Here is a 23231-nt window from a genome sequence, read left to right as displayed (position 1 = left end):
AATCCAGATAGAAAGAGTGATTATTGTTTGTACATGTACAAAATAGTTTGTATATAAATAATTATTTGTATTAACTACTTGTAATAAAGAATATTATAAATTATATTGTTTTTTATATTAAAATACATTTGTGTTAAGAAAGAAAATTGTGTGTACCAGTCTTGTTGACAAATATCATAAATTTGATACATATCGAAGTTAAAATTTCCGGCTGTTGGAAATCGTAATACGTAACGTAAGTAACACAATAAATCGAGACTCTATAAATCGTATTGCGTACAAGTATCATACCTGTCGTTATAGGAAGTATCAATAGGTTTAAGCCTTTCAGGAGTTCTCTGCATAGCAATAGTTTTTTAAATATCATAAACAATCGAGAGGCATTATAACATCTTTATATGTATTAATTGTAGCATAAGAATTGAAATTAGATAAATGTATTGGCTTTATCATATTTACAACTACAGTGTCATTTTTACATTAAAATCATCCAGAAATATTAATGATAGAAAAACTAACGAAAAATAAAGTTCTTAACACGTAACAATTACACGAACCAGACGAAAGATTTATCCTAACAGCAAAGAAATAAATACACAGTGGGAACTTAAGTCGACCTCTGACTTAAAATCGATAAAAATATAATTAGAAAAATACAAGCAAAAAATATCTGCACTCAAGCGTAATTTTAATCACTTGTGTTAGGCTTAAAAATCTCATTGCTTTGACAGGTTAGGAGCCTATTCTTGCTGGTGAGTTCTGCCATTTAACGAAAGGCCTGCTGGGCAAAAACATATGGCAGTTGGAAGACAAGTCTAAAAAGCTACTTTTATGCACATCTGATTTAAAAGCTATAATGAGCTGATAAAGTTGAATGTGAAGAAAAAAACGTTCGCAGTCAAGTGTGATTTTAATTACATCAAGTTCTGTTGAACAAGAACTTCTGATAAACGATTCATAAAATTAATAAATAATGAATGATTCTTGGAATAATTAATGCTTTCTTAACTGTAAAAATGGTTAATTATTTTGAAACTAACTGTACTTTGGTAAAGGACCAGCATATTTTTAGACGCGAAATAGAACTTACGAGATAATTTAGCAAAATGTGAAATAAGTTACTTCAATGATTGAAAATATCAAGAGAAAACACAATTTATGGTATTGATAAAAAGTTATGAAATGTGTTGAAATTAGTTAGTGTTCACATGGGATGAAGAATTATAGAAGTGTAATATTCGTTTCTTATCAAGAAAACTGCGAATATTACTGAAGTTAATCATACAAATTACCATCCAGAAACTTATCGACATCTTAGAGAATGATTTATGTATTAAGCAAGTAGACCAAAGCATTATAGTGTACGAATGGCTTACTTGAGTTCCATTATTAATTACTGCAACGTTTTTGAAAGTCATTAGTATCTTTCTTATCAGAATGTTATTAACAATATACACATAACAACAATATGAACGTAATAACATAACGCAGGCAGTAACAATATGAACTGGGCACATCAATTGGATGTTAATGTGAAATACAATACATAAATATTTACATACACAATACTTATTATACCATTTTTACTTCATACATTTATGTTTTGAACAGAGTTTTAGAAGCAGTAACTTACCAATAAAATAAATATAATTTAATTTGACGCTGAAATGGTTTCGTATTGAAAACCCTTACAGACTTTCGTTTTCACTTCGTGAGGAAATAGATAACTACTTTTTGCTGAACGAAATCAAATCACTCTTTCTGATGAAAGCGAAATTATGTTCTAGATTTTAAAGTCTTTCATATGGTTATAAATATCATCAGTATACTGTTAGTATTATATAAATTGTAGAACATTTTATATTACTGCTACATTGTATATCTTTATACCAGTTATAAAATATGTATTCTGGGACATACGTAACTCAGTATTATAAGAAATATACAGTTGTTAAAAGGTTAGTAGTTATCGTAAAATTGTACATATCTATCACCATTACCATTATTCATCCTACTGATCCAGAATATAAAGGTTAACAGTTTTTAATGATAGTTGGTAGAAGCATGTTTATTTTATTACATAATTATACGAAATTCATAAATTATATAATGTTGAAACAAAATTATTTCTTTTATCTGGTTTATTTATCAATTTAAAATTACACAAGATAAACACGTTTAAATACAAGGGCCTCAAATTCCAAGAAAATGGTTAATAATAATTACAGCTTATACATATATACATATATACTTTTGATGAAGCAAGAAATTATAGAATCTTATAAAGTATAATCAATTATCAGGTCATCCCTCAAGAAATGTCCGATTTTCGGTTTAGAAAAAGATAAAGAATTTCAAACGCTTTTAATGTTATTTAATTAATAATGTACGTTCCATTATTATTAGTTACTTCCTGCCAACGATTCACAAACTTCTGAATGCCACTTCTATAAAATTCCTGTGGTTTGTAGGAAAATAATGTAGATAGGATAGTTTTGACATCTTCATGTATTCCAAGCTCTTTTCCATCAAGATAGTTCTGCAAACTTCGGAACAGATGATAATCAGATGGGACATGGTCTGGAGAATAAGGATGATGTGGAAGTTTTTCCCAGTTTAACTCTTCAGTCTTTGTAGATGTGATCCTTGCTGTATGAGGCCGTGCATTATCTCAATGTTACACAACACCTTCATGAATGATCAGAGCAGGCCTCTTTTCTTTCAGCGCAACATTCAAGCGCTCTAACTGTTGACAATAGAAGTCTGATGTAATCGTTACATTTAGTGGCAAAATCTCAAAGTGGATCACACCAACAATATCCCACCAAATGCTTAACAATACTTTCCTATTGTGGAAGTCCATTTTGGGCTGTGTTTTAGCCCGTTTACCTGCACTGAGATTTTGTCTGCGACACTAAACATTTTTATAAAATATCCGTTTTTTATCTTCAGTCACTAACTAGTTCAAAAAAGGTGAGATGTGCAGATGTCCACTTTTGATTTAAGGTTGGCTTCTGTCAAATCATGGGGGACACATTTTCCAAGTTTTGACACCTTTCCAAGCTGTTGCAAATGACGGTGAACTGGTAAATGGGTTGAATTACATTTCTGTGCTAGTTTTTCAACTGTTACAGCACAATATTCATTAAGTGCAGCCAGCAACAAGTCATCATTAAACTCAACAGGACAACCTGAACGTGGCGCATTACTTGAGCTGTAGTCACCTGATCTGAACTTTTGAAACCACCTTGGACATTTTCTTTCATTGAGAGACTCCGCACCATAAACACCTTGAATGTTTCATGTTATTTCTGCTGCACTATTACCTTTTTTAAACTCGTAAAGCATTATATGCCTAACGGACTCCTCAGACACATCCATCTTCATAAGGGTTTATTTGATTGATGATTTGAAAAAGTGGAGTTGGGTTAGTTTCTTTTATTTGTCTGAACATTTTTTATACGCATCCTACTACATATTTTAGTCATTAAAGTCTTCTACAAAGACAGAGATGATGATGCACTTTCTGTATTAAATTTTCGAACATTACTTATTGGGTGATCTGAAATATGTTATGCCCATCAGTTAGTAAAGATACCTTCAAAAGGTACCTTATCACACGTTGAATTAACAAGAGCTCAGGTTTTAAACGAGAGGCTGTGCTGATCACACATATCTGAGAACGAATGTTTCAAGCATTTTTGAAAAAATTCTTTACCGCACTGGATTAACTCGACTCAAACATATACATACAGTACTGATATAAAGCAAACAACACCACGTTCGTTAATGTTAAGTATAGTTAAAGCTAGATCGGGACAAGTATTTCCTCAATATCAGCTACATTACTCATTTGAACAAGTGATAGACAACATTAATATATCATACAACATCCACAATGTATGCCCAAGAGGGCGTTAATTGTGGTAATACTCGTTAAAACTGTTACTGGATTAGTTTTTCATTATAATTTGTTTCACACTTATTTTGAACCGAGATAGTTTCGCATTTATTTGAACTTTTATCTTGCTTAAAGATATAAATCCTTTCATTATTATCACTTAGAATTACATGGAAACATCTCTTTTAACCAAATATTATTCAAAATCGATTTACTTTTGGAAATAACCATTTTCTCTTTATAGGGTCTACAAATGTAGAAAATATTCTAGTAATCGACTTATTTTTTTTGGAAAACGCAACTTAATGACAAAGGGGAATACGAACACGACAATAGGAAGCATTTATTAAATGATTCAAAAATTTCATAATTCTATCACTAACATTCTAAAAATACAAAATAATCTAAGAATAGATGTAATTCAACAGAAATATGATATACACAAGAAGTAAACAATTTAAAAAATCTCTGTATATCGTAAGAAATAGCTGTACCTATCTATAACATATGGAGTAAATGCAGTTAGATGCAAGTCATATGAACGCCCGATAATTTCATTAAATTAAGCAGCATAAAAAATGCAATAGCTCCGTTAATTAAGGACGTCACGTTATTAGAAAACACCATTATGTAGTGGATCATGGTACAAGAACTGTGGTGTCACTCCTATCTGTATGAGCTACGAAACCACGCTGGAAGATTAATTAGAAGTACGGAAAAAAAAAAAAAATTCCATTACCATGTGGTTTCAAATAGTCGATTCTCACGTGATTTATATGAAAATAAGTAAAACTAATGGGACTAAATATTACATACATAAAAACAATATTTCCGACTTCTTAACCAGTTGATAATGGAAAAAAACAAACGAATACCTTGAAGTATGAGCAGATATATATATCAACTGACTTCTCGACGCAAAATCCAATTGTTAGTTTACTGAGAAAGCACCTGCAACTGAACTACTAAACTACAGATGATTAATCGTAACGTATTCCATTCACGGCGACCTCCTGATTTTTAGACGGTCAAACGCCACCTAGAGTATGTTTATGAACTGTCTTAGCCTTTTCCAAAATAGGTGATTTGCATAGAGAGAATGTTAAGCGAGGAAGAGATAAACGTTGCATTTCACGCTTGAAAAAACAACAACAGTGCCTTCAGTGTATTGCACGGAAGTGGCAAAACTTTTAAGAATATAACGTTCATAACAGCATTGGTATCCGAATAGTCAATCCAAATAATAACCTACATCCACGTAATGACAGATATGATTACGAAATAAAACACTATAACCAAAACAATACCATTACTCGAAGTTTGACATACCTCCTGGCTATACTAAGAGGTTGTTAAACAAGGATTTGTAGTTCACGAAGGCTGAAAAATCAGTCGTTCACAAGCTTTTTCACACATGTTGAAATAAACAGCTGCTTTTATACAAATCCATTCATCCACTTAACCTGCTTAATATGTACATGAAAAAGTCTCTTAAGGTTCGTAATTTAAGACTGATCTCGTTTTCCTTCACAGCAATTTGCTATAATGGAAATTGCTGTGTTGGGCAGTAGTGAGTAGCCATGAGCATGGTCGACAGTATAAGTCATTCTAAATGCAGCTAAAGGACTAGAACGCTATTATCATATTATTTGTGTAGTAGATAATAATTCATTCTTAAAGTTCGATTATTGTGATCACGTACAACCTGTCTGGTACAATCACCGTATCATTTATATAAAAACAGAAATTTCTGTGTAGAGAATTTTAAGATATATCAGACCAAACGTGACTGTTAACCGACTTTGTAAGGAACGTAAAAGTTTTAAACTTTACTTTCCTACAATAAAGCAGTTATTTCGTTCTTTTTTTGTAAAAAATATAGCATCTCTCTCTAAATTGCACGTGTTACTAGACTCCTAGAGACTATGGGAAAATATATATAAATGTAACTTTCTGTACTTAAGTAGCAAAAATTAAATCAAGAACTAAGTAATTTGATTAAATAAAAATATTAAAAATGAATGTTACAAGTTTAATTTTTATATAATAGATTCACTATGGTATAACAGTAGCTTTAAGCTCCGAGGTAAAATGATTATTACATACGAAAGTAGTTTTAAACATTTTGTTTATTACTGTTACGAATTAGCTGGCATAAAGTTTCTTAGTATGTTTCCAACTTATCTTTATTAACACCAGTTCATGTTGTCTAAACCTTACAGGCTCTGCTGTACACAAAACACAAAATGACATGATCTATAGCACGTGGAGAGATAGCATGCTTCCAGCCAGACTTACTCGCTATTCGTTAAACTTAGTTGAGCGCCGTCTAGTGACAAATTCACTTGTTTGAAGAGCCGAGATGTAATTCAAAACTGCAAGCGCACGTGATACTAAACAACTTAAAGCTTCGTACTCGTGACCACCTTGCTTTACCTGACTCCGTTATTTACATTGTCTATGTTCACTTTAATGCTTGTCGTACTGTTAACCAGCCAGGTAGAGGCTGTGTTTGACAAACACAATTCAATCAATAAGTATGGGAAACAGACTATCGATCAATCAAAACTAGATGCTTTGCTTAAGTTTACAGTCAGAGAAATTGAAAAACTGAAACTGGATCACCACGAACTGGACGAATGTCACGGTCTGGAAGTTGCTAGTCTTTTGAGAGGTAGAAAAAAAGTAAGTTTTTCCTATAAAAAACAAATGTATCGAACATTAGGTTATACCTTCAGATTGTTTATCGAATTTTCGAGTTTAATACTGTGTTTGCTGCAGGAACTCTTACTGTTCACTAAATATTAATTTAATATTTTGTTCTGTAAAATAATCTCTATTCTATAAGAATATATAGTCTTACACTGCTAAATTAGGGACGGCTAGCACAGATAGCCCTCGAGTAGATTTGTGCGAAATTCAAAACAAACAAATATATATATAATGTTAATTAAAAACCTTAATATCGTTAGACATTGGTCCACCTCTTACATTGGCGAGGGGGTTAGGGCTTTCGACTTGTAATCTAAGGGTCAAGGGTTTGAATCCCTGTCTCACCAATCAAGCTTGCCCTTTAAGCCGTGGAGCGATATTATGTGACAATCAATCCTATTATTTGTTCATAAAAGAGTAGCTCAAGTGTAGTCTTACACTGCTAAATTATGGACGGGCTAGCGCAGATAGCCTTCGTGTATCTTTGTGCGAAATTCAAAACAGAACCAACAAAAACAAACCTTTTACGTTATTCTTCGGGATGTAATTAGGGCCCTTCATATAGAAGTTGGATTAAGCACTAAAAAATTTGTTTTATGAATTATTGATGAATGTAGCTATAAATGGAAATTTAAGGAAACTGTTTTAGAAAAGCATTCAATGTTTTATGTGTAAGAATGCTTCAAGAATTAATCAAGGTTTCCTTTACATTGAAAAAAACACAACGAAAAACAGATTTGATTATTTCAGTAGTTTAAGTCAGATGAGTTTCTGTGTTTTGTTTCGTTAAACTGGTACTCTAATTTATAAGAAGTTTCTAGTATGTTTGATGTATAGGTTTTATACTTGAAACTTGCTCGTTTTATGATTAACGTTGCAGTTTATTTTATGAAAACAAAGAAGAAATCGAGGAGACGTAAATGTTTGGTTATAGATATTAATGAGTAGATAATATTTACTGTTCTTTCTATTTTAGTCCCACTAAATAAGTCAGGAGTGGTTTGGTGGCTAACGTATCCAACTATGAGTCGTGTCTGCGTTATAAGAGTGGTGGTCAAATACCACATTCGACTAGAGTATTCAAACAGCTGGCAGTGGTGAACTTGACTGGCAGCTTTACCTGTAGTCTATAAGTCCAAATTCAGGACCGGTTAGCGCAAATAGCTCCTCTTAGTAGTTTTTACACAAGTTTTAGAAACAAATAAACAAATTCAGAGACTAACTCTCACTATATAAACAATGTATAATGTGTAAGCACCGATTCACAGATAAACATTGTTGTTACTTCTTTTTTAGACCCAGTGGATGATTGTCATTAGAGGTTTTTGTTGTAGATACTTATTAACAGATAAACATTGTTGTTACTTCTTTTTTAGACCCAGTGGATGATTGTCATTAGAGGTTTTTGTTGTAGATACTTATTAACAGATAAACTTTGTTGTTACTTATTTGTTAGACCCAGTGGATTATTGTTATTAGAGGTTTTCATTGTAGATACTTATTAACAGATAAACATTGTTGTTACTTCTTTGTTAGACCCAGGGGATGATTGTTATTAGAGGTTTTCATTGTAGATACTTATTAACAGATAAACATTGTTGTTACTTATTTGTTAGACCCAGTGGACAATTGTCATTAGAGGTTTTTGTTGTATGTACTTGTTAGCAGATAATTACTGTTATCTAATACATCAAGTCCAAAAGGTGACTGCCTAACACTTGCAAGCATTGATTCTCAGAGACAAATGTTTAGAAAATATTAATATTATCGATACAGAAAGTATCCGATCAACATATTTCATCAAACGCAGAGCGACTGTCACCAGTGATGTAATTAAATGTACTTACTAAGAACTAAACAAAATTATATCAACGTGTAGTTAAAAGACAGGATAATTAAATACAAATTGTACGCACTGATTATAACAGACCTAAAGCACGAATGATATAAGATAAAAATATCGGGTGTAGCTGTTATTCTCAGACACAAATAGTGATTAATTCTTGAAACATAAATAGCTAAATAAAAATCCAAACTCAATGTGTTATTGTTTACAGTGGGCCCTACAAACATTTTGTCTCAAAACAAGTACCACACGTTAGATCAATTTAATATCGTATTACAAACAATACATGCAATAAGGTCTTGTCGCAACATATCTAGAATGGGCATGTAGTAGCACTAGCCAGTCAATAATAGTGTATATATGTACATAGCGGACAACACTAACGTTTTCATGCAACTTTCAGATCTGTTGTCTCGTTACTTTACTACACGTGCGTAATTTACACATATTTCGTGTAGTTAGTTCGTTAATTACAACTAAATTATTAACTTTCCAATCAAAAAGACAGACATGTAGTCAAAGTTTCTGTGATTATTTTCCACCAAACATGTTCGTCTATTGATTTATATGGTGTAAATTTTCACATATTAATTTAGACGGTATACATTTTCACGACTTAAGTTTTCTAATTACTCTTTATTGACTTAAGTTATGTAGTTTAAACTATACATGTAGATGGTGCATCTTCAAGTATGTTAATTAATTTATATTGATTTAGGTTATTTAGTATTTTGCACATTGACTTTACATGGTATACCATTTTACCGCTCATGTGTTTTCAATAAATATCACACTAATTGTCTATTTTTGTCACATCTTCATTATGTAGGCTGATATATCTATAAATGTTTAGTTTTTTATAAGTTTCTAAAACGTAAAAATAGTTTTTATGTACTAATGTAAATAAATCAACTTACAATAAACTTAATTAAAACTAACAAAGATATTTATTTTATAATTAATTAGATTCAACAAAACTTCATTTGTATATGCGTTTCTTAGTTTTGGGTAAAAAGTGTTCACTTAATCATTCACACGTGTCTTTCGCGTTGAAGCATCTGAGCTTAACGTTACTGCACAGGGTTTTGTATTTGAATTTTGTATCATGGAAAGTTATTACTGCAAAGCTCTACGTTACCTAATTTTCATCCACTGACTAGTACGAAAGCAGACGGTTAGCGGCACCATGCCACCGCGATCCACACTAAGGTATTAGTAATTACTCTTATAACGCAGCCAGCCACGATTTAAAGTGCGGGAAGTACATTGTAGGATCACGTATATTCTAGCTCGGCTCTTCAACTCCAAAATATAAAGTTTTCCCACAGGACCAGCCCGCGCACTGATGTTGAAGAATGATTCTCATTTCTGCTCGTGTGCGCTTTAAATGCATCAGCATTTAGCTGGTTACGTATTATATTTAATTACTCGAGGGTAAAAACTCGGGCGTATCTATTGAATTATGCTTTATATTGTAGAAAATGAGGTGAGCTGTTCTTTGGAGAACAAAACCGTAGAGTTATTTAATGAACCACATGATTTAAGATAACGTAACTGTTACAACATTTTCCGAAATAGAAACTTGGGCGTGTTATTAAAATCGATAACTGTCTAGCTAGTACGAAAACCTCGGTTGCATAAAAACTTCGGGTCATGACAATAATAAAGCGTTTGCTCTTCTGGTGTAGAAACGTGACAGTGACATTTGTAGGTCGTTTTCTCTAGAGCAGAGACAGGGAGTAATGCTAATGAAGCAAAGTTTCCTTTGTTTTAATTTGGGAGTAACAGTTATTAACTTTTTTTCTCCAGACAGAACGTATGTAGGATTTATATTAAACCATACTTTTCTTGATGGATGTGAGGACGTGTTCTAGTGAAGAAGAGGAGATGAAAAATGAATGCATTATTACAAACAAACTCTTGATTTCTAGGACAGAAGCGACGAGCGAAGAAACTAAATTGTCCGTATTAGTGTGGAAAATGGGGAGTGACGTTAGCGAACAGTTTTTTTTAGTATAGAAATTTAAGAGTTATTGGTGTGAAACGTTGTTCGTACAACAGAAACTGAAGAGTTTTGCAAGTAACTTGTTCTCTGTAAATAACGAACTGATACTAGCTTTCACAAATAAACCAGTCTTTTCATTTACCGTAATGTTATGAACAAAGACAAAAATGCTATTTTTTTCATACCATGTACTGAGTATTGATAAATACTAAAACTGAAATTATGACGAAAGCACACTGGCAGTACACTGTTGGACTCACGAGGACGTCTATAATACAACAATAAATCGTACTTGTGATCTAAGACCAAGGTCTCATTGTATGACGTTTAGTATGTGAGCTTCAGGATCCCCAGTTGCCACGTTTATAGACGTATCAGAACCGGGAGAAAACTTGATGAAAATTGTCAGTAAAATCCCCTTTCCATGCTAGAAGTAGCCTTGTGATAACTCTTGAAACCCAATAACGGAGTCAATGAAACAGAAGGATGGTGGTCTTTGAACTGTATTTTCTGAACATATATCGGTTTGAGACACTACAACCCAATGAATGATGTAGAAATCAAATCAACTCTTTGTACGAAATGTCTTACTTTGTGTTTACAATGATGGAAAATATAAAATCCGAGAGAGTTTTATCCAGGAGCAAGAAACATGAATACAGCTATATTATTATTATATTAACACCCTGAAAAAGTATACTGACCAAAAATCCGTTTTGAAATATGTACCGAAGTTTTATTTTATTAAAGTATACTTACTTTATTAACAGAGTTCAGCCTGAACATGTATTGTCATCCAATATGCGTGTGTTTTCTCATAACAGGAAGAACCGAGCATTCGAAAAGTGGAATATTTATTTATCTTTTTTGCTTCGTGCTCAAGTGAAGTAATCGTTACTGCTAACTGTTTGTTCGTTCTGGGGTGGATTTCGAAGCTACTGATCCGAGCTTGAATTCGTGTGACAGAGCAAACTGTTATCCATATTTTAAGTTATGGATGAATTATAAGTGTAACAGTCAATCCATTCGCAACATCGGGGTGCTGATGATTGGCTGCTTTGTCTGCTAGAAATAGAAGATTCTTCAAAGAGGGCTGAGCTTATATTCGTAAAACATTGTGAAGGGCGTTTGTTCTAACAACGTTTTGAAATACAAAATGTTTAGGCTCAGACATTTTGGAACACCCATTTTTATTTACTTTTTCAACAGTTTTTCTTTTGTCAATCGAATATTCATAAGAAGAAAGATGAACCAAGAAGATCTTTAGGTTATTGAAAACATAGTAAAGATGCATATATTCTTCGTGATAAAGATAAGTTGACACGTCACATCCACAGCACGTACAATTTTTGCAGCTGACGCGTGATTGTCTGCCAACTTAATGGCCATATAATAGGCAAGACGTCTTTAAGTTAGCAAGACTTTGCATCTACATCTACTGACTACAAGAACTTTAAGAAAAACAGATAACACTTTCTAGCAGCTACATTAGATATTGCTGTTTTCCATATCTTACATAAACCACTATATCCAGCTTTTGTATAGTTTTATTCTATTTATCTTTATCTATCCATTTAATAATCAATAATCTTTAATAATAAATAATCTTTAATAATCAATACGTAAATGTGCATTCACATACACACCTACTTTTCTGTGTATATATTCCTCCTCTTGACATATATACGTGTGTGTATGTGTGGGTGTATATATATATATATATACACACACACATTATAATCCAATCAATTTCTCACACACTCATTCGGCCCTGAAGTGGGACCCGCCCTCAAACGAGCTTATATAGAATAATTAATTTAAAGCAAAACATCGTCAATAAATAAAAAGAGTGAGGTGACAATTATTGAAACTAGTAGCCACAAATGTGCGGGAAAAAATCTAGTTAAAACTAAACTTCTTTGAATTTTGTTGTAACAAATGAAATACTGAAAATCGAACATAATGTAGCAATGTAGTCTAAACATAAATTCTTGTACGTTACATCATTTCAGACAATATGTATATATATATATATATAAAACAATGACATTTTATCGTTCGCACAAGCTATAACATAAAACTACTCTCCGATAACATGAAGAAACATAAAAGTACTACCGACGACATTAAGAAACATAAAATTAATCCTCGAGACGGCCTGGCATGGCCAAGTGGTTACGAGGCTCAACTCGTACTCCGAACGTCGCGGGTTACAATTCAAGTTACACCAAACGTGTTCGCCATTTCAGCTATGGGAGCGTTATAACGTGTGGTCAATTCCACTCTTCGTTGGTAAAAGAGTAGTTCAAGGGTTGGCGGTGGCTGGTGATGAGTAGTTGAATTTTCTCCAGTCTTACACTGTTAAATTAGGGAAGGCTAGCGTAGATAGTCTTCGTATACGTTTGCGCGAAATTAAAAAACAAACAAATAAAACAAATTACTCCTCGATGGCATTAAGAAACATAAAACAACTCTCCAATGACATTAAGAGAATAATTAATGAATTCTGATCTATGATAATTTGCTTTAAAAGCTATAACAACAAATTTCAACCACTCACATTTTATCTTTAACATAATAACGTTACTAAACTGTTTATGTTAAAACCCGTTTTTATGACACACCAGATAAATTTAAGTTTAGACTATAAAATAATTTCAAGGAGAAAGATGCTGATATGTCACGATAGTACGTTTTCAACCATTTTGTTTTAATGGAAGTATTTTATTCTTTTATATCTTAAACTAAATTTTGTCGGTGTATCAGTAAGTTTGTTTGAATTTCGTGCAAAGTTACCCGAGGGCTATCTGCGCTAGCCGTCCCTAATTTAATAGTGTAAGACTAGAGGGAAGGCTACTAGTCATCACCACCCACCGCCTACTCTTGGGATACTCTTTTACCAACAAATAGCGGGATTGACTATCACATTATAACACACCCATGGCTGAGAGGGGGGTCATTTTAGTGCGACGGGGATTCGAACCCGCAACCTTCAGATTACTAGTCAACCACCTGGCCATGCTGGGCGATGGTATAAGAACATTGTCACTGTTATTCACTGAGACTTTTTAAATTCATTCTTTAAAACCCGCTTTCTAATAATAAATAATATAAGTTTTACCTAATTTGTTTACCTTGTGACTCTATAATTAAAAAACAAAATATTTCGTTACAAATTATTTCAGATATAAAGTACAGGTTAATACAAACATTTATTTCCGTACAACTATTCTGCATATTTACATAATATTTTGGTATTTATTTACTTTGTGGCAATATGATAGAAGTGTGTTTTTAAAAGTTAAACCTTATTTGATACATAAAAGCGACTTCACTGATCACACTCTTGAATGTCAAGTTTAGTGACATACGAAGGCAGATAACGGACATACGTGAACTTATCGTATTTTTGAAATAGTTATTTCTAGTAAGATCAAAATATTAGATTGCATAATCATTTTTGCCGGAGTTATGCATACTTTAAAACCTAATGTTTTAGAATAACTATTTTATGGTAAAAATATACATGCTTTAGAACAAACTTAATGCATCGTTCTACAAATGAACGCGCTTCACTTCCATTCCATCCAAAGCTGACACCGTTAAGGTAGCAGCAGAACGAAGCATTAGAAGACCCGAAAAGACAGATGTGAATATGTAACTTTAACGTGATTATTATTATCTCAAGTCTAACGACATAAATGAACAGTAATCTGCTATTTGCAGCTAAATAAGTCCGTAAATATATATACAGATAAGCTAGCCAATGAGAGTTTTGGCCTAATGTACTACAACAATGGATACACGTTTTTTAATTTTATTTCTTATAGGAAAACTAAATAGAACTTTATAGTAAATATAAGCTGTCAGTTTTAACCACTCTACGTGTGATCAATAAAGTTGAATTGTATAGAAAAGAAGGTCTTACACTATTCTAGGAAACCTATATATTTCGCAAAGAAGATATGGATCGTTTCTAAATATTTATATTATTGATTTCTATGCAAGGTTTGCTATGGTCTGTGGGTTAGGGCGCTCCAGTTGTATTCTGCGAGTTGTGGTTACGAATTCCTGTCACAGCGAACATGTTCGCTCTTTCAGAAGTGTATTCATCATAATCATATGGTCAATTCAATTATTTGTTGGTACAAGAGTAGTTCAAGAGTTAGCGCTGGATGAGGGTGACTAGCTGTCATCCCTCTAAATTATCACTGCTAAAAAGGATAGCTAGCGAAGATAGCCCTCATGTTGCTTTGCGTGAAATTCAAAACAAACCACATCAATTACTATTAATATCCATACTGATAATTATTACGAGGTCGGATTTAAATAAGGTTTATAGCAAAGTCACATTAGACTATCTGCTGTGTCCACCAAAGAGAAGCAAGTCCCCTGTTCTTAGCATTTTAAATTAGTAAATTTACAACTCTCCCAACGAGGGACATTTTCTTAAAAAAATATATATATTGAAAGTAAGGTAACAAGAAAAATATCTACAACCTTAATAAGGAAAAATTGATAAAATTGATTCCTTAAGTTGTTGTACAGATGGCAAGGAGCAAACTCAATTATAAAGCAAATCCTTAAGTAACCAACTAAGTTCTGTTGTCTCGGACTATACTAAACAGGTAATTATAAATATTAATTATTATTATTAAACACATGTGAATTATTTAGGACCTTACTAAAAACATTTTTTCTGTTAAATTAATTCAGTTTTTCACGACCTTTACGAAACATTTCATAAATATACACAAGTTGGATGAGTTTTAGTAAAACGATTTTGGAAACTCACTATATCGTTAGAGTACGTGTTGACATCTTTAGTCATACTGTACTTGACGACTGTGTAGCTTGACAAATACTCTACAGAGTAGTTTCTTTTATAAAAGACTCCGTCTTAGAGATACCATGCCCAAAGCACACCTTCACACTGTTTTTCAATGATCATCTAGTGTACGAAGACAATGATTTTCTAAGACTCATTTCCTCTGCCGTACAATAGAGATAACTGTAGATGATGCATCTTTCAACTTGACCTGTATGTCTCCGTAAGGAAGAGCATAAATATCGGTTTCATTTTCTTGCTCCTTTGGGTATACTATTGTTAAACGAATATGCTATGTAAGCAACTTTTGTACGTGTGATTTGTGACACTTTTTTCAGACCAAAATATTTCTTAATTATGTGGCATAATGTTACCTGAGAAAGATGGACAATTTTTACACTGGTTTTGGCGTTGATGGGTTATCACCAGTTGCAAAGCAAAGCATTTTTTTTTATCGTAAATGTAGTACAAGTGGTTGCAAGTCTTTTTCTAAATGGTCCCGCTCTCCAAAGTTAGTATATATTTCTTTGTTTATCTATGTCCATTAAGAACAAGAGATATTTTCTTGAATAATGTAAACTTTATTATTCTACTTGTACATAAAACTTCATTTACGAACATCTAAAGATTTTCATGTTATTTATTATTTTTAACAGGAAATAACTAGCCCAATAAAACAGCTTCTTAGTGAATAAAATCATAAGATGTTTAAATAACTTATTTATAGCTGATTATTTCCTTAAACTTTCAACGTGTGATATGTTATAAGCACGTTTAACCTGATAAAGCAAGATAATTATATAACTAAACAGATTGGGAAGAAAAGATATCATCTAAAACAGATTTAATTCTAAGAGGTTGAAAAACAGATAAAGTTTTGTGAAAAGTAACAATGCTATTCGCGTTATGTGGGGTATTGGGCTCTATCTTAGACATTTGACAGATTTAAAGCTACTACCAAGGAGTTTTAGGCCAGCTTCAAAATTTTCACTTGTATTTGCTGTGAATTTAAAGGTTGTGATCCAGGTTTATTTTCCTCTGTGACAGTCACCTAATGATGATAGTAATAGTGGTTCAATCTCATAAGCAAGTTTTCTACAACCTTCTCTGAGGTCTTGCCAATGACGCTTCTTTAGGGTTTCATGGTTTATAAGACAAGAGTTACCCTTCGTGTGGGTTTGGATAAGAAAAAGGTATCAGTCCATATTTCAAGGATGCTAAGTCTACATTGGCACAATAACCCTAATTTCCAAAGGTTAACTTTTATAAGCTTTTGAAAGATTTCTACAACATCTGGACACGGAACTCCACTCTAGTATGTATTTATTGCTCTTTCCAAGCTAAAGATGATTTCTATACAAGCACAGAGTTTCAGTAAAGGATTACTGCACCATAAACCTATTCTACAAACTACCGTAGTAAGATTGGTTATTGGATACTCTTATCATTATAAATTACTAATATTGTTAATTACTGGTTCTTGTGTCAGTTATAAGCTTGTGAAAGTGCCATCATGAAGTGTTTGTGAGATTGACATTGCTGCATGATTCATTTTATTTCATGCCAGGTGCTTTGGAAGCTGATTATCTGTAGAGAGCATTGGTTCTATTTAATGCACTCCTAGCCTATTCTTTGTTGACTAGGTCATACTTTATCTATGTGACCTCAGCTTAGGCATGATTACATGTTTTTTATGCTTTATCAGTACTACTTTTCCTTTGGCATGGAGTGTTTCTTTTGAAGTAGTTGTTGATTTGACTTTATTTAATAAAGGAGAGGTGCTTGAAGGTACAAGAACTGCAAGAAACTTTGGCATCCTTATATGAGATTCTAGATTGTTTCATATCATCTTATCTTCCAGTATTAACATACAATACGCTCATCATACTTTATGTCTTTTATGCTAAGCAGAAATAACACTCGAAGTGGGAATTGTAGAAGCAAGGTCTGTAAAGAGTTTCTAACTTTGAAAGTCTATTACTCTTGCTAGTTCACTTTGGCTTAGTAGTATCAGGCTTGTGACTATTCTGTAAAGAGTAGAATAGTTAGTCAACTGGCATTGAGGTCTCCTGTCATTAAATACGTAGAAGTGTCGTTAAACAGACCATGTAGAAACTTTCTATCATTAGCATGTTGTGTGGTGGTTCCTTTTACGTGCCTCCTAATGGCTCAGCGGTAAGTCAGTGGGTTTATAACACTAAACTCCGAGTTTCGATACCGTGGTAGGCACAGCACAGATACCCCACTGTGTGGGTTTGTAACTAATGATAAGCAAACTAATAAAATCCTCTCATCTGCACATTGATGATAGAGATTTGATGGATAACTTTGGGTAAGATGGTTGGACGGTTTCTACCCTACCTGATGATAGAGATTTGATGGATAACTTTGGGTAAGATGGTTGGACGGTTTGTACCCTACCTGGTGATAGAGATTTGATGGATAACTTTGGGTAAAATGGTTGGACGGTTTCTACCCTACCTGATGATAGAGATTTGATGGATAACTTTGGGTAAGATGGCTGGACGGTTTCTACCCTACCTGATGATAGAGATTTGATGGATAACTTTGGGTAAGATGGTTGGACGGTTTGTACCCTACTTGGTGATAGAGATTTGATGAATAATTTTGGGTAAGATGGTTGGACGGTTCCTACCCTACCTGATGATAGATATTTGATGGATAATTTTGGGTAAGATGGTTGGATGGTTTCTACCCTACATGGTGATAGAGATTTAATGGATAACTTTGGGTAAAATGGTTGGACGGTTTATGCCCTACCTGGTGATAGAGATTTGATGGATAACTGTGGGTTAGATGGTTGGACGGTTTGTATCCCACCTGGTAATAATGATGTTCCACTAAGAGCTGTCACGGTGTTCATAACATATGTTGCTGTCTTGTCAAATGCAATGGCTATCTCAGTCTATGAATCAGCATGCCATATGAAGTTAAAGCTAGTAAGAGTAAGTTTTTCCTGGTCTACGAGTTTAGTCTTTTAAAAGAGCATGATGTAATAAAATACAGATAGATTCTCAGGACAGTATATGTTTCTTTTAGTCCACTCCATATTGCAGTAACCTATCATAATGCAAGACTGGTGCACTTTTCTGTGCTTGCATTGTTTACAAGTGTGATATTTAGGTCTCGGTTTTTCTGTTCTTCTCCATCTCCTCGTGGACAGTTGAGGTCCCTGATGAGCGCACAATCTCTTTTGCTCCCAAACTCGCCTGCCAAGGCGCTGTTTTTAATGCAGCAGTATTTGCAAGCACAACTTAAACACTTCAGAACACATTTTCATATCTCTGTCTGCTCCATGACAGAAGAGTAATTACAGGTCAGTAGCTATTAAAACGAAACTACCATTATCAACACCAGTCAATAGTTTATAAAATACGTTCTCACCATCAAGAAGTCTCCTTGGTGCAGGACATTATGTAAATAACCACTGCTTATAACTGCTAACTATGCATTCCTGTGTTGTTTCCAGAGTGTGATGAAGTGTTTTCTCTGTATTATGATATTTCAAAATACCAAGTATATGTGCTACTATCTGGTACAAGTTATAGATCTAAGTTGTGTTTGTGACTTGCTACACCATATCCAGTGATTCATCGATCTCAATTTTGCCTGCAGTTAGACTCAGATGATTAAAACTGAGACTAATGTTATCAAGAAGTTAGTCATTGTTTCAGACTGTTGGTTGAACACTAAACTAAGATAAATCGCTTTAGTGATAACTCTGCATTTTACTTATTATTCAACTCACGCTAACGTAATTTAAACAATACACAAGAGCTATAACCAACCCATAGTAACAATGTGCTAAGTTTCTAAATGAACTCATGGTAACCTTGAGTAGGAAAACAAAACACAAACTAACTCTTCACTTGAAACACGATAAATTCTATTTAACCTACTTTGTTTGTAACACTAAAATTTACATTAAATACATGGTATATTATGTTTATATGTACTTCTTAGTATAAATCTATGTATATTAATGTTGTAAATTATTACCTATTAATAGATCTAAAAATTTGTCACACCAAGTTGTCGAACATTATAAGGATTAAGGTAAATTATTGATGACTTACACACTTATCCAGGCTGCACTAGGGTATTTAGCAGGCGTGTGGCTAAAAGAACAACAAAAATACACACGAAAAAACAGTTGTTGTACGAATTTATTTGGCCATTTCAATATGCATTTCCAGTTTCCATATTTCTGGGTATCTGCTGTTAATTTATTTTTTATTTGATTACTTTTATTATTATTTGTATGTATTTTCAACACCAAGCACTCAATACAAATACAATGATTTCATACTGTTACTGTTACTTGTATTATACGTTGGAGAAGTTTGGTACTGGCTTTGACCCGGGCATTCCTCCATCCAATTACCTTCTAAGGGTTCTAATAATAAAGTCCACTCAATAGAAGGAAGTAACAAATATCTTTGACTTTAAAAATACGTGGAATATTAAACAAGACAACAATTTCTGCTTTCAAAATTTTAAGCTATGCTATACAATAAATATTGTACATGACACCTGAACACTATATACTATTCGTTACAAATATATGAGATATATAACATATGATAAATGATAATTGAGTGATTAATTTCTGTTAAACACAAACCTGTACGATGGACCACCTTTCTTCTGCCCACAAAAAATTTCAAAATCAGAGATTTAGTGTTATAAATATTAAATATGCCGCTGAACCACCAAGGAGGAAAGTATAATAATTTAATACAATGAATTAATAATATCTATTTTATACATAAATATTAAGGTGAAGTGAACGCCGGATTTTAGCGTTGTAATTCTGTAAACTTATCGCTGTTGCAACAGCGAACATATCTATTGTTCAGGAGAGGCAAAAAAAAAACCCACAAATGAAAAAAAATTACCTGCCTTGTAGACATAATCTTGTCACATTAACCTTAGTTATATTAACTGTAACAGCAAACTTTAAACCCAAAAATTATGAAATCCGAACTAATCTGTTAGAAGATGTTGTGAGCAATCTACTCCAGCTTTAAATAATAAATAAATAAGTAAAAATATTTATCTGTAACAAACTCCATATTTGTTGCGAGTTTTCTATTCCAGGCTTAAGAATGATAAATTAAGTTGCTAATGATATTAAATACAAAAAGTAATGTAAAATTCCACCATTTTTAAAATGTATTTATGCTTCTTATCCCGGTGTTTTAATTTCCCCCAAAAAATCCGTAAGGTAATGATGATTAGATATGGAACAAAGATATTACACTCTGAGATATAGGCGTACACTATACGAAACGAAATACTTGTGTGACTAGATGTTTGAGTTACCTTATAGAACATGTAGAATTTGAATTTCTAAAATGCTTTTAATGAAAAACTAATAATTTTAGGTTAATAAATTTAAGTTAAGTCCTTCAAGTTAAAATACACAAAAATTTACGAGGGTTAACAAAGTAATCATACCTAGGCCTATTCAAAACATGAGCTCTTAATGATAGCAAACCCATATTTCTCTAATAACTGTTGCCGCTGCACAGCTTTAATATGATAACAAGAGCATACTGAGGGCTAGTTGTAATATACAAAAAAAAAAAAAAATCCAAGTCTCAAGTTTCCTTAAGAATTGTTTTTTCCATCATCGATCATGCTCAATCTGAGTGACATGATTGCTCACTATTCCCTCGACATCTAAGCTTTTATTGCAGTAACTTTCTTGAAAGAACAATGATGTTAAACTTAAATTAGAGATCTTGTTAAGCTAATCCTACTTTGTGGGAATTTTCGATTTCAAATACCATATTTTAGCAAAACATGAACCCAAAAGTCCACTGGCGCTGCATCAGGTGATATAACAAAGAATGAAGATGCTGTTGTGGATTGGCTTATGGTTCTTGTAACCCATTATCATCCCATTACTCTGATGTGTCTTTTTTTTTCATTTTCTTATGCAATATTAAAAGCTTCTCTCGTTGGATTTGCTATTATAGTCTATAATAGAATCACACATTTTTCATGTTTTTTGTCCAGCTAGCTCTTGTAGCACATGTAGCATTATTTGTCAACCAATAAGGATCTGTCAAGCTGCTATTTACACATCTTAAAAGAAACATCCAGTTCTTATTGCAACCCGTTTATTATTACCTAGTTCATGATGTGGAATAAAATATAGATGTTATGTTTGTCATCATAATATGTTATGATTTGTTATGTTTGTTCTGAAGTATTTCAATCCAAACTTCCATCTTCAAGAATGGTCAGGCAGTTAAGGTGTTCGACTCGTAAGCCAAGGGTCTCGAGTTCGAATCCCCGTCGCACCAAATATGCTCGTCCTTTCAGCCGTGAGAGCGTTATAATGTGACAGTCAATTCCACTCTTCGTTGGTAAATGAATAGTCCAACCGTTGGTGGTGGATGGTGATAACTAGCTGCCTTCTTTATAGGCTTACACTGCTAAATTAGGGACGGCTAGCGCAGATAGCCCTCGTGTAGCTTTGCGCAAATTTCAAACAAAGCAAACCAACCATCTTCAAGAAATACTCACGCAGACATTATTAACTACCCTGACGATGAAGCTTCGTGCTGGATTGTCAGATGGAAATTTGTTACCTGTTCTGGTCTTAAATTATTTTCTTATTATACAGAGAACAGCTAATTTTGATTCGTGCAGCTTTAGTCAGGGAATTTGTTAATGCTATTTTGTAATTGACGACACCAGTTTTCAAGCAATAATTGACTGTCACTAATGGGTAATGATAATGGTGATATGGTGACTCCACTTATAGATGACATTTACACTTGCATATAAAATAATGCTATGTATGCATTCCAATGAAGGATTTACAGCATGATGAATAACAGCCTTTGTATAGTCGATACTTATCGTGTATATAGATGAATACATAGCGTCTGTTATGGAACCAACTTTTACCAATGAGAAAGATAATGATGGTGTAATAATTGGTTGTACATTTAACCAGACGTTGAAGGCATTCAAAGATGAACATAACATGATGTTGATGTGTAGTTCATGATTTTAAAGAACGTTGAACTTTATGCATGTCCATGATTTTAAAATATGGATGCAACTTTTTCTCCCTCAATGAGGTAAGCAAGAGTCTATAAAAGAAAACAACCAATCCAGGTTGGTTACCAAAGTACTAAGTAGTTGAGGCAACTAATGGCCACATCAGAAATGAAAATTCCTTAATATGGTATTTGCTAACGGAATATTCTTTTCATTGGTGGATATTTACGCAATGTTAGTGTTCTTTCCAACTGTTACCGTTCACATTGTGACGTTCTAAGCACCAGCTCGTAAGTGTTCACTGTGCAAAACACGGAACTCCTTGATGCAGCAGTATATAACCCAACTATAATAAGGAAGAAAGCCTGAGGCCATGAAAGTGAGAACAAAGGATGAGACGAACTTCCATTGAGACCGGAATTTCATGTCACGTGATAGTTCTACAAAGAGACCCCAGGTGAATGATGGTTTAAATTTCTGTTACTAGAGGACGTACAGTTCTAAAATTGTATTGCTAGGTGCCTCATTAGAGGTGAGTGATGAAATAGTCAGCAGATATTGGTTTACCATACGTTTTACGTAGAACACTAATCACGAATATTAGCATAGACAATCAAACCTTAACCAAACATATATGTATGGTATTCATCACACCAGGAAAAAAGTACTATTATATGTTTTATAGTTTTTAACATGATGTTAATTTCTACATCACCATTAGGGTTAGTTTTGTAGTTTAACTTTAATAAAAATAATAATAAATATGTTTGAATAGTTAAAAATTAATACTTTGTGTGTTTCTAAATTTCATGCAGAGCTACAGGAGGGCTATGTGCGTTAGTCGTTCCTAATTTAGCAGTATAAGACTAGAGGAAAGACAGCTAGTCATTATCACCCA

General features: G+C 33.2%; 1 protein-coding gene across 1 annotated transcript in view; it reads left to right on the top strand.

Annotated features, from left to right (window-relative positions):
* The first annotated feature begins 6280 nt into the window (after nucleotides 1-6280).
* LOC143229596 (uncharacterized) overlaps nucleotides 6281-23231 on the top strand; it is a 34887-nt gene continuing 17936 nt past the window's right edge. The window contains exon 1 of the mRNA XM_076462156.1: nucleotides 6281-6586. Coding sequence (XP_076318271.1) covers nucleotides 6362-6586 — 225 coding nt within the window. The 5' untranslated portion in view covers nucleotides 6281-6361. The remainder of the gene's footprint in view (nucleotides 6587-23231) is intronic.

The sequence above is a fragment of the Tachypleus tridentatus genome, chromosome 10, assembly GCF_004210375.1.
Source record: "Tachypleus tridentatus isolate NWPU-2018 chromosome 10, ASM421037v1, whole genome shotgun sequence".
Taxonomy (NCBI): Eukaryota; Metazoa; Arthropoda; class Merostomata; order Xiphosura; family Limulidae; genus Tachypleus; species Tachypleus tridentatus.
The sequence above is the reverse complement of the archived record's forward strand: the minus strand, read 5'-3'. Positions and strand labels throughout refer to the sequence as shown.